The sequence below is a fragment of the Pimephales promelas genome, chromosome 7, assembly GCF_988280905.1.
Source record: "Pimephales promelas chromosome 7, fPimPro1.hap1.1, whole genome shotgun sequence".
NCBI classification, from domain to species: domain Eukaryota; kingdom Metazoa; phylum Chordata; class Actinopteri; order Cypriniformes; family Leuciscidae; genus Pimephales; species Pimephales promelas.
Window position 1 is genome coordinate 26,776,328 of NC_142775.1, and position 13,095 is coordinate 26,789,422.

General features: G+C 38.7%; 1 protein-coding gene across 1 annotated transcript in view; it reads right to left on the reverse strand.

Annotated features, from left to right (window-relative positions):
- man1a2 (mannosidase, alpha, class 1A, member 2) overlaps positions 1-13,095 on the reverse strand; it is a 74,011-nt gene that overhangs the window by 14,001 nt on the left and 46,915 nt on the right. Inside the window, exons 6-7 of the mRNA XM_039652071.2 lie at positions 11,958-12,038; positions 367-461 (exon numbers count right to left, since the gene is read on the reverse strand). Of these exons, the coding sequence (XP_039508005.2) occupies positions 367-461; positions 11,958-12,038 (176 nt within the window). The remainder of the gene's footprint in view (positions 1-366; positions 462-11,957; positions 12,039-13,095) is intronic.

Below are 13,095 nucleotides of genomic sequence, written 5' to 3' on the forward strand. Positions count from 1 at the left end.
GCAATTTCTTCTAAACACCCAATTAATTCACAAAAACCATGTCAGGAAGGATTTGACCTCCCTCCTCAAACACACAGAGAAAAAAAAAAAAAAAAACCCTTAATGTACATTCACAATGCGCTCCGTAGATTTAATTTAGCAATTTTCATTTCATTCTAATGAAATTATACGGAAATTCAAGTAAAACAGGAAGAAAGCCACAAGGACTTTCACAGACATAAAAGGTCTGACAGCTTTCCATTATGTGGCAGTCACCATCACGACAATAAGTGGAGGCAGCGTGAGAAACAAATTTAGGCAGCAGCAAAGAAAAAAAAAAAAGAGAAAGGATGTAGGAGTGCAAGGCAAGGTGTGTATAGAACTTACCTCTTCAAATTGACCATGGCCCAAGGGATGCCTGTTGGGGTGTTGAAGGCAGGAAGCAGCTTTTCTGCCAGCTGGACAGCTTTCACCTTAAAAACCTAAAAGAGACCGAGACATACATAGAGGAGAAATAAATTACTGTATGAACCACAAGGGAGACAAAGCACACAGGTGGACAGAAAGAGTCAAGTCAGCTCTAGGAGGATACAAATTTATAAAAAAAAAAAAAAACTCTGGATAAATCACACAAAAACATGCCAGGGTCTTTTTTCTTTTGATTTAGGGGTGAAATAAACAATTATATGTGCACAACTCCATTATGAAAATGCAGGAACATTACGATTCTTTATTGTTTGACAATTAAAGAATTATCTTTATCATAATATTTTGACCATGCAATTCCAATTATTCTCAAAAGTGATTCTAAATCCTGCTTTAATGAGATAATTAACAAAATGTATCGTGTCCACAAAAATATTAAGCAGCACGACTGTTTTCAAAATTGATGTAATCAAGTAATGATGCTGAAAATTCAGCTTTGCCATCACAGAAATAAATTACAAATATATTAAAACAAAAACGGTTATATTTCACAATATTACAGTATTCACTGAATTTTTGATCATGTAATACAGCCATGGTGAGGAGAAAAGACTTCTTTCAAAACATTAAAACTACCACGGGGGGATTCCCGTAATAGCTTCCCACGCTTTGAAACGTAAGGCTAGCGGGTGAATGGCTAAATCGCCCTGATTGCTGTACATAGCGGGCTGAACAGTGTGTGGGGGCGCTTAGAGCGTTTGTGGCAACGGGACTTACACACAGAGAGGAGTTTATGCGCGGTGTAACAGAAGGTAACAGAGCGGGCAGAGGGGGGACGCACACACGGGCTCGTGGGCGCATTTATGCACTCTGACACTCGAGCGGGCTGTGTCCGCTCTTTGGGGGTGGGCTCTGGGAGACACATGGAACATGTGGTGCTTTTGTGTATGGGTGAACAAAGGATTATGGGCACATTTTCTACACGAGGCTATTATGCTCTTTTCGAGATTTCTCTGAGTCGCCGTGAAAACGGCGTTTTGGTGCTCGTAAGCGGGAAATGCTCTTTTACGTGCAGAAATCTTTTCGAGATTTCTCTGAGTCGCCGTGAAAACGGCGTTTTGGTGCTCGTAAGCGGGAAATGCTCTTTTACGTGCAGAAATCTTTTCGAGATTTCTCCGAGTCGCCGTGAAAACGGCGTTTTGGTGCTCGCAAGCGAGAAATGCTTTTACATGCAGAGTATGCAAGGAAAAATCACTGTCGTCGGCTGGCACTAGCTTGCTGGACGGCTGAAGGTGGCGAAGACGGCCGGCTTCCTCAGACTCCAGATGCTCCGGTAAGAACCGCAGGAAATGCGAGGCATCTTGAAAAAGACGCTCGCGCTCTTTTAGATATAGTGTAAGCAAAGGAAATGATACTGTCGTCGGCTGGCGCTAGCTTGCAGGACGGCTGAAGGTGGCCGGCTTCCTCAGACTCCAGATGCTCCGGCAAGAACCGCAGGAAATACGAGGCATCTTGAAAAAGACGCTCGCGCTCTTTTAGATGCAGAGTATGCCAGGAAAAGGATGACCCCAGCTTGCAGGACGGCTGAAGGTGGCGAAGACGGCCGGCTTCCTCAGAATCCAGATGCTCCGTCAAGAACCGCAGGAAATGCGAGGCATCTTGGAAAAGACGCTCGCGCTCTTTTAGATGCACAGTATGCCAGGAAAAAGCATACCGTCTTAGGATGACGCTAGCTTGCAGGACGGTTGAAGGTGGCCGGCTTCCTCAGACTCCAGATGTTCCGGCAAGAACCGCAGGAAATGCGAGGCATCTAGAAAAAGACGCTCGCGCTCTTTTAGATGCAGAGTATGCCAGGAAAAGGATGACCCTAGCTTGCAGGACGGCTGAAGGTGGCGAAGACGGCCGGCTTCCTCAGATTCCAGATGGTCGTCAGAGATGCCTTCTCGACTTCTTCTCAAGACAGCAAATGGGTGTAGTTTCGCTGAAGTGAAGAGATGATAAATCAGTTAAACAGCGGGAGATCTCGCATATTTATACACTCGAGCCACGCCCTTTTTGGCGGGCTTTGACGCAATGAGAGCGTCTCGGCTTCCCATTGGCCGCGAGTTCAGCCGAGTTCTCCCATAGGCTGTAGCAGTTCTCCCTGAGCGAACCAATGAGCAGCTAGCTAGCCCGCTCATGGTCTGGACTATAGATATCTATGGTCTGGACTACTTGCACAACTACAGACCATTTCACAAGATGTAAACAATACTGGTCCAGAAGCACTTCCTGTTTCAGTTTTTTAACACAATATAAAAGCTGGGATAAAATACAACCAACAGAACATTTAATACTGATTCAAAAAGTTAAACAAACATCTTTAAGATGTTTTCTTTACATGTGAAATAAAGAAAACAGTTACAAACTGAAACAGGAAGTGTTTCTGGACCAGTGTTGTTTACATCTTGTGAAATGGTCTTGCGTCCGCGGTCCGCGTGACGTAAAAATCGTCATCGGAGGGTCTGTCAGGAGGTTCCTTGCGGACGTCCGTGTGCCTCCCATATTTTGTGACCGCGCGGTCAAAGTACGCGCGGCCACTACTAGATTAAAACCGCGAAAGCGCGGGGGGTAAAAAATAGACGTCGATTTCGAAGAGAGGCTGTGCGAAGAAGTCCGTCACTACCCGCACCTCGACAACCCATCATTAAAGGATCATAAACAGCCAGATGTGCAATAATTCCAGGAGGGAAATTAGCGAGAGTTTAGGCAAAGTATGTGTCGGCAGAAGTACAAATATATTAGGGACCAGTTTGTCAAGGCCTATGTTTTGCAGTCTATGGTCAAGGCAAAGAAAAAAGCTTGAAAAAAACATGTCTTTGCTACTGTCCCAGCCAATCTACCGCGCATGTGTGGAACGCGTTCACTGAGCGGACCTCAGCAGACAGTATAAATACAAGTAGTCCTTGTCCGCAGCTGTTTTTGTACCGTTTTGTAGGCGCCCAAACTGAGCCTTTACATACCGGAAGTTTCTGGTTAGTGTTCATCGCACGTCCATACATGAGAATGCCGAACACTACGTTTTATGGATGCCAATTGATTAAAACAATGAATAATGATCTCTGTATTAATTATCTTGAGCCTGCTGAAATGTTCCTGTAAACATTTCTTTCCAACTGTTCCATTCTGAATAATAAATAGGCTAAATGTATTTAACGATTATAGCGCCACCTATGATCCGATCCTCACGAAACTTTGCATGCTTCCTAACCATGTTAGGACATATGCTCATCGATTTTTGTGAAGTTGTGTTATCCTGCAGCAGTCCACACACACAAGCAAGCAAGATGACAAAAATACCACAGTGTGGTTTTGTTTACTAAAGAAAACCGGTCAAATAAAGATATTTTTGAGAAAAACAAGCCTGGAAAAAAAAAAAAAAAAACATTATTTGCACCTAGATTTTTTATGATTTAAAAATAAGTCTTGTATGCTGAACAAAGCAGGTGCAAATGGTCACTCGGATGGAGAAAATGGTGAGAGAGTAGAGGAACTGTGAGAAATGTGAGACACAGGCAGAGAGTAAGACAGAGAAGCTAATTTAGGCTGAATGAGCGCTTCCCTCAAGATTACTAGTTGGAGCGGTGTGTGTGTGTGTGTGTGTGTGTGTGTGTGTGTGTGTATAATTCCCAGAATGCAGATTCCAAAGCTGAAGCCTAATCTGGTTGATGCAGATCATAAGCGCCAGAGATGATCCTGTTATTACACATATGAGGATATTAGCATGGACATTCCCCACGATACTGCTTCTGCTCTCTGTACACAAACACACACACAAATAAATACACTATGGTACCCTCAGCCTGAGATGTTCCTTAAACGTCTAACGGAAGCATATAAAGAGATTATGGGAAACGCATTGGAAATGGAGGGAATGAGTGTTTGTACAGTGGATTCCCCAGGGGTTCAGGGTTAAAGCTGAAATTTCTGCCCTCACTCTTGCTCTGGGTCTCAGTGTGTTTGTGCATCTGTAGCCTTTTATGAAAAACCTTCTGCCTGGTGTATATTCTATCTGTCGTCATCGCAGCACTATTGGGAGCTGCCAATCAAGGCAGACACAAACACCACCAATCTGACGCAAGCACAGCCAATCAGAGCATCAACATCACAGCACCGGAGACGTTGTCTAATGAAGAAATTAGGCAGTTGTCAGTGAGAATGGTAATGCACATTAAGTCAAAAGCTTCTCAAAGCAAATAGTGACAGTACATTTCTACATTTACATTTCAAACACATTTTCTGCCTTTATTTAAAATGATTCCTCCAGGTTTATAAATAAACTGCATGGCTATAGAAGAGACAAATGTAAGAGATACACAACAGAGTCTACAAAGAAAAACATCCAGAATGCACAAGATATCCTTGATTGAACTACATTATGATGCCGCTTTCAGAAGATTGTTACTCATTAATCACAAATTTAATGTTTACACAGCTGGATTTGTTGCGTCAATTGAATGAATCTCACATTTCACCCAAATACAAAAAAAGATAATGAATTATATCTTTGTCTATAAAGTATTTAGGTTTTTTTTCCCCGTTATTTAAGCATACTATTATTTAAGCCTTCTAGTAAAAAAGTCTTCTCACTACAATTTATGAGCTTCAAATTGTGTACATTTGTAAAGTAAAATTGCATAGAATGTATTGGTATTTTACTTTTGGTATTGGTATGGTACTTTTTTTTTACATTTCCATTATTCTCAATGGTGATTTGCATAAGACTTATTGTGAGAAATAGAATTTTGATTGATGAATTTCTAAACCAACATAATTATTCTCACCATGATGTATACAATTAAATAACTTAAACATGACAGGTAACAGGAAAATGTTTAAGTACAAGTTCACTTAAAAATTACAATTTTGTCATCATTTACTGACCATCAAGTTGTATCAAACCTGTATAAGTTTCTTTCTTCTGCTGAACACAAAAGAAGATATTTTGAAGAATGTCGGTAACCAAACAGTTGATGAACCCCATTGACCTCCAGAGTGTATTTTTTTTCTACTATGGAAGCCTATTGTCTGGTTACAGAGTCAACATTCTTCAAAATATATTCCTTTGTGTTCAGCAGAAGAAATAAATTCATACAGGTTTGAAACAACTTGAGGGTGACAAAATTTACTTTTAAGTGAACTATTCCTTACACTTTTCCAAAAACACAATGTAAAACCATTTTGGTTTTACACCAGCACACTTTTTGAGAGATTGACCAATTATTTCGTGTCAGTTCTCAGCTGGCACAGCATACGATGCGTCTCATTTCACATCGATGAGTGTAGCAAACAAAAACGCCGCTGGGATGTCAAAATAAACACCAACACCGGTGGTCTAGATGTACAAAGCCAAACAAATCTTTATATAACCACTTGTTAGGCGCTCAATTATGTTAACTTTCAGGCAGTTTCCAGAGCGTTTTTGGACACATTCTCACCTACAGACCAAGCAATACAGCTGCAAACCAGAGGCTCCTAGAAAACCAGATATGTTTATAAGGAAATGCTAGTCTAGAAGGCTCACTTATTTGTATTCCAAGAGGAGATTTTATAGGTGATGGTATGACCAAAGTCATGGCATGCAGCACATCAAACACGCAGACAAGTAGTTGACAAACATCTTCTCATCCATCAAATTCCCTTCTTAAATCTCTGTCCTTATCTTGCCTCTGCTGGGCCTGGGGCTGTGGTTGTGTTCTGCCTTTGATGAGATCTTTGTTTGACAACAGAAGAGTCTGCTGCTCCCTAATGTGACACTGCATATTCTCCACCACCACTGTGAAGGATATACAACCACAGGACAGCACATCAACATAGAGTAATGGGGAGGGTAAGAGGGAGAAAGAAAGATAACTGGTGCATAATGCCTGGAGAAAACAACATTTCCTCACACCATCTCTGCTGTAATAAATGTGCAAATCAAGACAAACACCCAATATTTGCCTGTGTTCTTCACTTACAGCCTATGATCCTATTGGCTTAAAGAAATGCAAAGATAGAAAACATCCGTCAGCATTGTGTTTAAAGAAACCTACTGATTTAGTACAGAAATTGGGCTGTCAAACACACTTTAATTGAACCATCTCAGAAAAGACTGCCAAAATGTCAGAGTATCTGCAGGAGCAAAAGGTGAAAAAAATATATTTGATTTTTGCACAAAAATCTGCATTTGTCTTTTAAAGATAAGAATGAACAACACGCTGTCTAGATCCACTAGAAAATTACTGTTAAACATGAGACCTGAAATAAGTCTACAAAATTGCTGGCTTGCCGGTGAGTTACCTGGAAAATGTTATGAGGGTCTTAACCACAGTAGGAAAACAGATCTATAAAAATACATATTCCAGGAAGCATTTAGAAATAGTTATTGAAAAACGTTATTGAGCCAGTCACTTTTTATGACCATAAAAGAACAACTGCTTCTTTCTGGTCTTCACATCCAACGTCATATATCAAATGCCTTGAGTTAAACTATACAATGTAATAAATAAAAGTAAAATAAAACAATAGTGAAATATAAAAATAAAAATTACTTGTAAAAATTATTATTAGGTAACAGTGCTTTAGAACTACATAAACATTCTGTACTGAAGACCCTTTAAAGACATAAGTGTATAATAAAAAAAAAAAATCTAATAAAAAAAAAAAAACATTGCCCAAAAAAATAAGAGAAAAGCACACTGCGATAATATAATATATTATATTTTTTCTTCATTGCAGATGCGGGTTTATTAAACAGCGTGTGGGAACATTTTTGCAAAATATTGCATTGCTTGCAAAACATTTCAAGGCAGCTGAAATGTCCAAAGTGAAACGTGTAAAAGAGAATAGTAGGTGTAATTTTTGTTAAAAAAAATTATTTGAGTTGTTTTACTGCCTCTAGTATTCATTTCAGCTGGAAATTGCAGTGAATTGTATGCATATGTATGTTTTGCAAAAGAGTCATGTAAGTAAGTACAATTTATTTATATAGTACCTTTCACAGAAGTATTTCAGGACAATAATACATGAATTTGTGATGATTGCTGGGTTGAATAAATATGCCACTATCTACTTTTGAATGGCTGTCAATTAAAAAGAGTTTCCCATCATGGTACAGCATGTACCAAACTACTCTTCTCTGCCATCATGAAATAACACCAAGAGATGCAGGGGTGAGAGGAGCTGATGAACATGGGAGAGGGACTGAGAAAGAGATGAAAGAAAATGATAAAAGAAAAAAACAAGGGGATCAAAAGACAGTGGAAGAGAGGACAGAGGGACAGCAGAGTAAACATCATCCATCACTGCATAGGGGTTCTGCTAGAGCCAGCTGACAGGCGAGAGAGATAGAGATTGAGAGAGAGAGAGAGAGAGAGAGAGAGAGAGAGAGAGAGAGAGAGAGAGAGAGAGAGAGAGAGAGAGAGAGAGAGAGAGAGAGAGAGAGAGAGAGAGAGAGAGAGAATGTGGTCTTGCACAAGAGAGATAACTTACAGAGCTGATAAAGTACAGAGTCCTCATTTCTTTAGATCAAATTCTCTTCTTGAGAAACACCTTCTGGACATCGGTCCAGGACACAACTCTCTTTACTCCAGACTCTCTTTCATTCTCTCTACTCTCAGCGGCCTTCTCCATCATGTCTGATCAAAAATCTCTTATTAGAGAGGCATGCTTTTTCAGTTTACGACACACTGCCTACAGTCTCTGGCTGGCATCTGCTGCTGCCTACACCACAAAAAGGACTTATATAGACACTCTGCCTGCACTAAGAAGTTCTAGAGAATAATACTTAGAGAAAGTTAGTGTAAGACTGGAATCTGGTTGAAGAGATAGACCACTGGTCTATGAGATGAAGGTCCTTGCCAGATCATCCCCCACTCTTGCAGAGATCACCCAAAGTCACATAAGAATCTATATGGCTTTAATTTGAACAACTATCATACACTTTTATACATGTGTTTCGTATTATTTGAAATGTCTACAAGTGCGACTGGTACTAGAGTCCTATTTCCAAAGAAGTAAAACAAAAGGTAATAAGGTTTTTAAGAGTTTAGGGATAACCGGCACACATGTGGTCTCTGGGCATGGTCCTACTTCCAAAAGGTGTAAATACCTGAATGCAAATTACCACTGTTAGCAAATGGTCAAATTCTACCCCTAGTAAGTTTGGGAGGTGAACACAGTAAATTTCCACTGTAAACTCATGTTTACATATGAAATGAGGTCTGGCTATATAATGAAATGCAACTAGAGATCAGGGCCTTTTCTGCATCTCAGATCAGCCCGTGAATGTCGAGTTCATAATTGTCGAGTAAAGATTTTCCTCTTAGTTGTAGAATATTTGATGGTTTGCATTGATTATCATTCAATTGATTATGAAATTGCAATAATACATTTTCCTGCCATAATAAATTGTTATATTTGATTATTCTAACAGACTTTGACTTTATTTTCATTAGAGTTAAAAGGAATAATCAAACATTATATATTTAATGATATATTTATTGATGCACAGATATCACTGAAAAACCTTTTCATTTATGGAGTCAGATGAAATAACGAGTTAATACTTAAGATAAGATGTATTGCATTTAATTAAAAATCCACTTGAGACTTTCACCTCTAATCTAATACCGTCATTGGATCGAATTTGACAGCCTTACATTAGCATTAGCCCTCCAATAAATCTCAAAGTTAACTTCTTGGCTGTTGCATGATCCCCTGAAAGAAAACCATTTTAAATCAGCCATCTTTGCTGATTGGCACTCAGGGCTTTTGAATGGTCATCGCATTCAAAAGCAATGAATAATGCTGAAGATCTACCAAAAGAGTATATTTACGAAAAAGTGACTCAAAAACTACTGTAAGAAATGTAAGGGGAAAAAAAGGTAGTTCTAGACCAGGGGTTCCCAACTCCAGTCCTCGGGACCCACTGCTCTGCATATTTTGTATGTCTCTCTTATCTGTCACACATTTAGTTCAGTCTATCCTAACGAGCTGAGGATCTGAATCAGGTGTGTTAAATAAGGGAGACATATGCTGCGTCCCAATTCGCTTACTTATACTACACCCTAAAAGTATGTACTCTTTTTGTGAGGAAAAAGTACATACTTTTGAGTGTGTAGTAAAAGAGTAGACAAGCTTTGGGACATACTATCACGTCATCTTCAACGGACAGCTCTGTCGCGTGCTGCGTGCATCCTGTCACCGTAAACTGCCCTGACAATCATCTTGTCACAGTTAAAATCCTCCATTCTATCTAATTTTATTTCCTACCGTTTTGGAGAGCACGTTCATCTGCCAGTTGTGGGTCTTTCATGCTCTCCTCGTGTTCGCAATTTGAATATAATTATGCATTTAAAACGTGCTAATGGCTAAACGTGTCTTTACAAAAGTTCACAATGCTGCTGCAAATGCAATATAATGTGGAGAACATTGAATAAATTAATTTTCGTCAGGTTGGATACTGATAATTAATCACTCAAAGCTCTTTATCTAAACCTCTCTACACAACCGCGGGGACTCGCGCGTCCTCCGTATCGACTACGTGTCTGTAGTTTAACACTTTTTACTCGTGTTTGTAGTTCTAACCGAATCCTCGTCCAACGCGCAATGGTTTGTGGGCAATATCAGCCGTTAGAGTGTGCATCGATCTACACTTCGGATTCTGGCCGGAAAAAGTAGACCATCCGGGTATCTTTGAAACACTCATTTCAACATACTACGATTTGGGACGTACTAATTCTATTTTCGAATACTATTTAGGACGGATAGTATGCGAATTGGGACGCAGGGATACACAATATGCAGAACAGTGGGTCCCGAGGACTGGAGTTGAGAACCACTGTTCTAGACGATAGCAATAAGATGATTATTTCCATATAATGGCCGATAAATTACCTAAAAGAATTGATTAAAATGCTTTACTATTTTGTCTAATTACTAAATTAAAGCTACAGTCTGTAGCTTTTTTTTGGGTTAAAAATGATCCAAAATACATATTTGATAAAATACATAACCAGCCAGAGTTCAAAACTACCTGCTTGAAAGGTTCAAATGAAATCACCAGTGACAACAGATTCACCCAATGTAAAATGCAAAAGACTTCAGAGTGGCTACAGAAAAAAAGAGCCTGCAGCCGGACCCAACCGAAAACAAGCATACATGTCGGAAGGACATTACATCTAGTCACGCAATGCTTGCTTACGTTGTGAACATTAACAATTTGAGAACAAAGTAAAATTTGGATGGTTTTTGCGTCATATGATAACTTATAAGCGATTGTTAGATTGATAAGTTATTAAGCTGTTCATACTTCCAAGAACAATAATCTGGGATTTCAGAATGCCAGTATCCATACCGGCGTGGTGACTCACAGCCTCACACTCTCCTCAAACATTGTGTTCATCTGCACAGTGCAGTGTCGAGGTTGTAAAGTTGGGCCAGGTTGCGCGTAAAGTTGATAATTCCACAAATGACTGCAATTGCAGATTTCGAACAGATATGGCGACAACTCAAAAACTACTGTAAAGAAAGGACCAAAAGTAAAAAAAAAAAATAATAATAATAAAAAACACGTACATTTTAAAAAACCATCAAAACAAAAACTTAAATTGTATCTACTCAGCACTGATTTTGTTTAAGCTATACCAACATTTCAGTATTTCTAAAGCTTGCTTTAATTCCGATCTTTGTAAACTAAATATCTGTAAATGTTGTTGCCCAAATTTGGGCACATTTTGTATATAGTTTTTTTGGCGACGATATGTAATTACTACATATAAGTGCACTGTTAATCCCGATTTAATGATTTAAGATAGAATAACTCTTCTTCTCTCTGTGTTTGCCAGTTGCAGTACAAACACTAGTAATTTTGACACTCTGCCTCCAACTTTTGGCACATGCTGTATTGCATGTTTATGACAGCACATATGTAGGAAATACTTGGATGAACATAGTGTGACTGTGCTGAAACTGATGCCTGTCACCCAGGCATGTCCAAAACACTGTACTGACAGAACAAAAGGTCACTGGGGACAGAGAGGCAGGCAGGGGACAGACCAGCATGAAGACTTTGTATGCAAGTGTGGCGAGTTTCACGTCCAGTATCTAAACTCATCTAATGAAGTGTGTGGAGTGGCAGCGAGGTCGTGCCGCATGGCTGCAGTTTAATTCCTTTGAATTTTCACCTTCAGACTAAAATGAGGAGAACATTGTGATATGCAGTGGCAGAGATATGCTACTCAGTGAGGGGGGAAAGAGAGAGAGTATTTGTGCTCTTCTCCATTAATATCCATGGGCAGATAAGACAGAAGGGAAGCGTTAATTAACATGGGCTTGAGAGAGGGACATTTATTTCCCCTGAAAAAGCTGTTCATAGTTCTCTGATCCAACAACATTGCCCTTAGATGAACTCTCTGTCCAGAACTTCATCTATGTGGAGGCCTGTATACACTTCCATCATACAATATAACTACAGAACGGAACAGCACAGAGAAGAAACACAAAAAAATCAATAAGAAGTGACAATGTACCTCCTGTCCGGAGAGGTAGTATGCAGCCAGAAGCCCACCAATGAAGCGGATGTTGACTTCAAAGACAGAGACTTCCGCATTCTGTAGAAACAGAGGGGAAAATAAGAGGGAGTTAGGGCAACATAGCGATTGCCCACTTTTTCAGGGTCCTTGAATCACAAAGTATTTTTCCCATAAGTATTTCAAAGAAATATTCGATAAAGAGACTAAATGAAACCAACCAGCTCAGAAATAATTCATTGAATTATAACTTGAATTTCGGGGAAATTATAACAATATAAAAATTCAAAATGACTGCATATTTTACTTATCTTTAATAAGGCACACTTATGAACCAATGCAAATTATCAAATTATATAAAATAAAACAATGACAATTAAAAACTATTGACATCAGTACAATATAAAACTAAATCTTAAAATAAAATTATGCTACCATTTGAAAGTTTGATGTCAGTAAGATTTTATCGTTTTGAAAGTCTCTATTTGAATATATTTTAAAATGTAATGAATTGATGTGATGGCAAAGCTGATTTTTCAGCATCATAATATGGTCCTCATAAAAATTTCTTATCAATGTTGAAAACAGTTATGCTGCTTAATATTTTTGTAGAAACGTGACTTTTTCCCGGATTCTTTGATAAATAGTACATTGAAAAGAACAGTATTTATTTGAAGTATAAATATTTTGTAACATCATTTATGACTTAACTGTCACTTTTGATCAACTGAATGCCTCCTCCTTGTTGAATAAAATTAAATTATAAAACTAAAGTACGGATTCCAAACATCTGAACTAATCTAGGTATAAAATACAATATATTTGTGCAACAATAGTGCAAAGTATTCAAATATATAATCAGTTTGAGATAAGAATTTGCTAGTATTTATAAAAACAATCTTTCTGGAGAAAATGGATGTGATTTTTACTTCCAGAAGCCACCTACTATACATGATAATTTAAACAAACATTTAAGCAGCTTCATTAATCTGCATGAATTATCTACTATACACAACAGCCATGCAGCGCTATCAAATGAACTTCCATTCTACATTAAAGCGGATTCAATAATCTCTCAGTGAGATGGAAATGAATGCTGGAGCATATAGCATTTCAGCCTATATTTGGAGAAAATTAC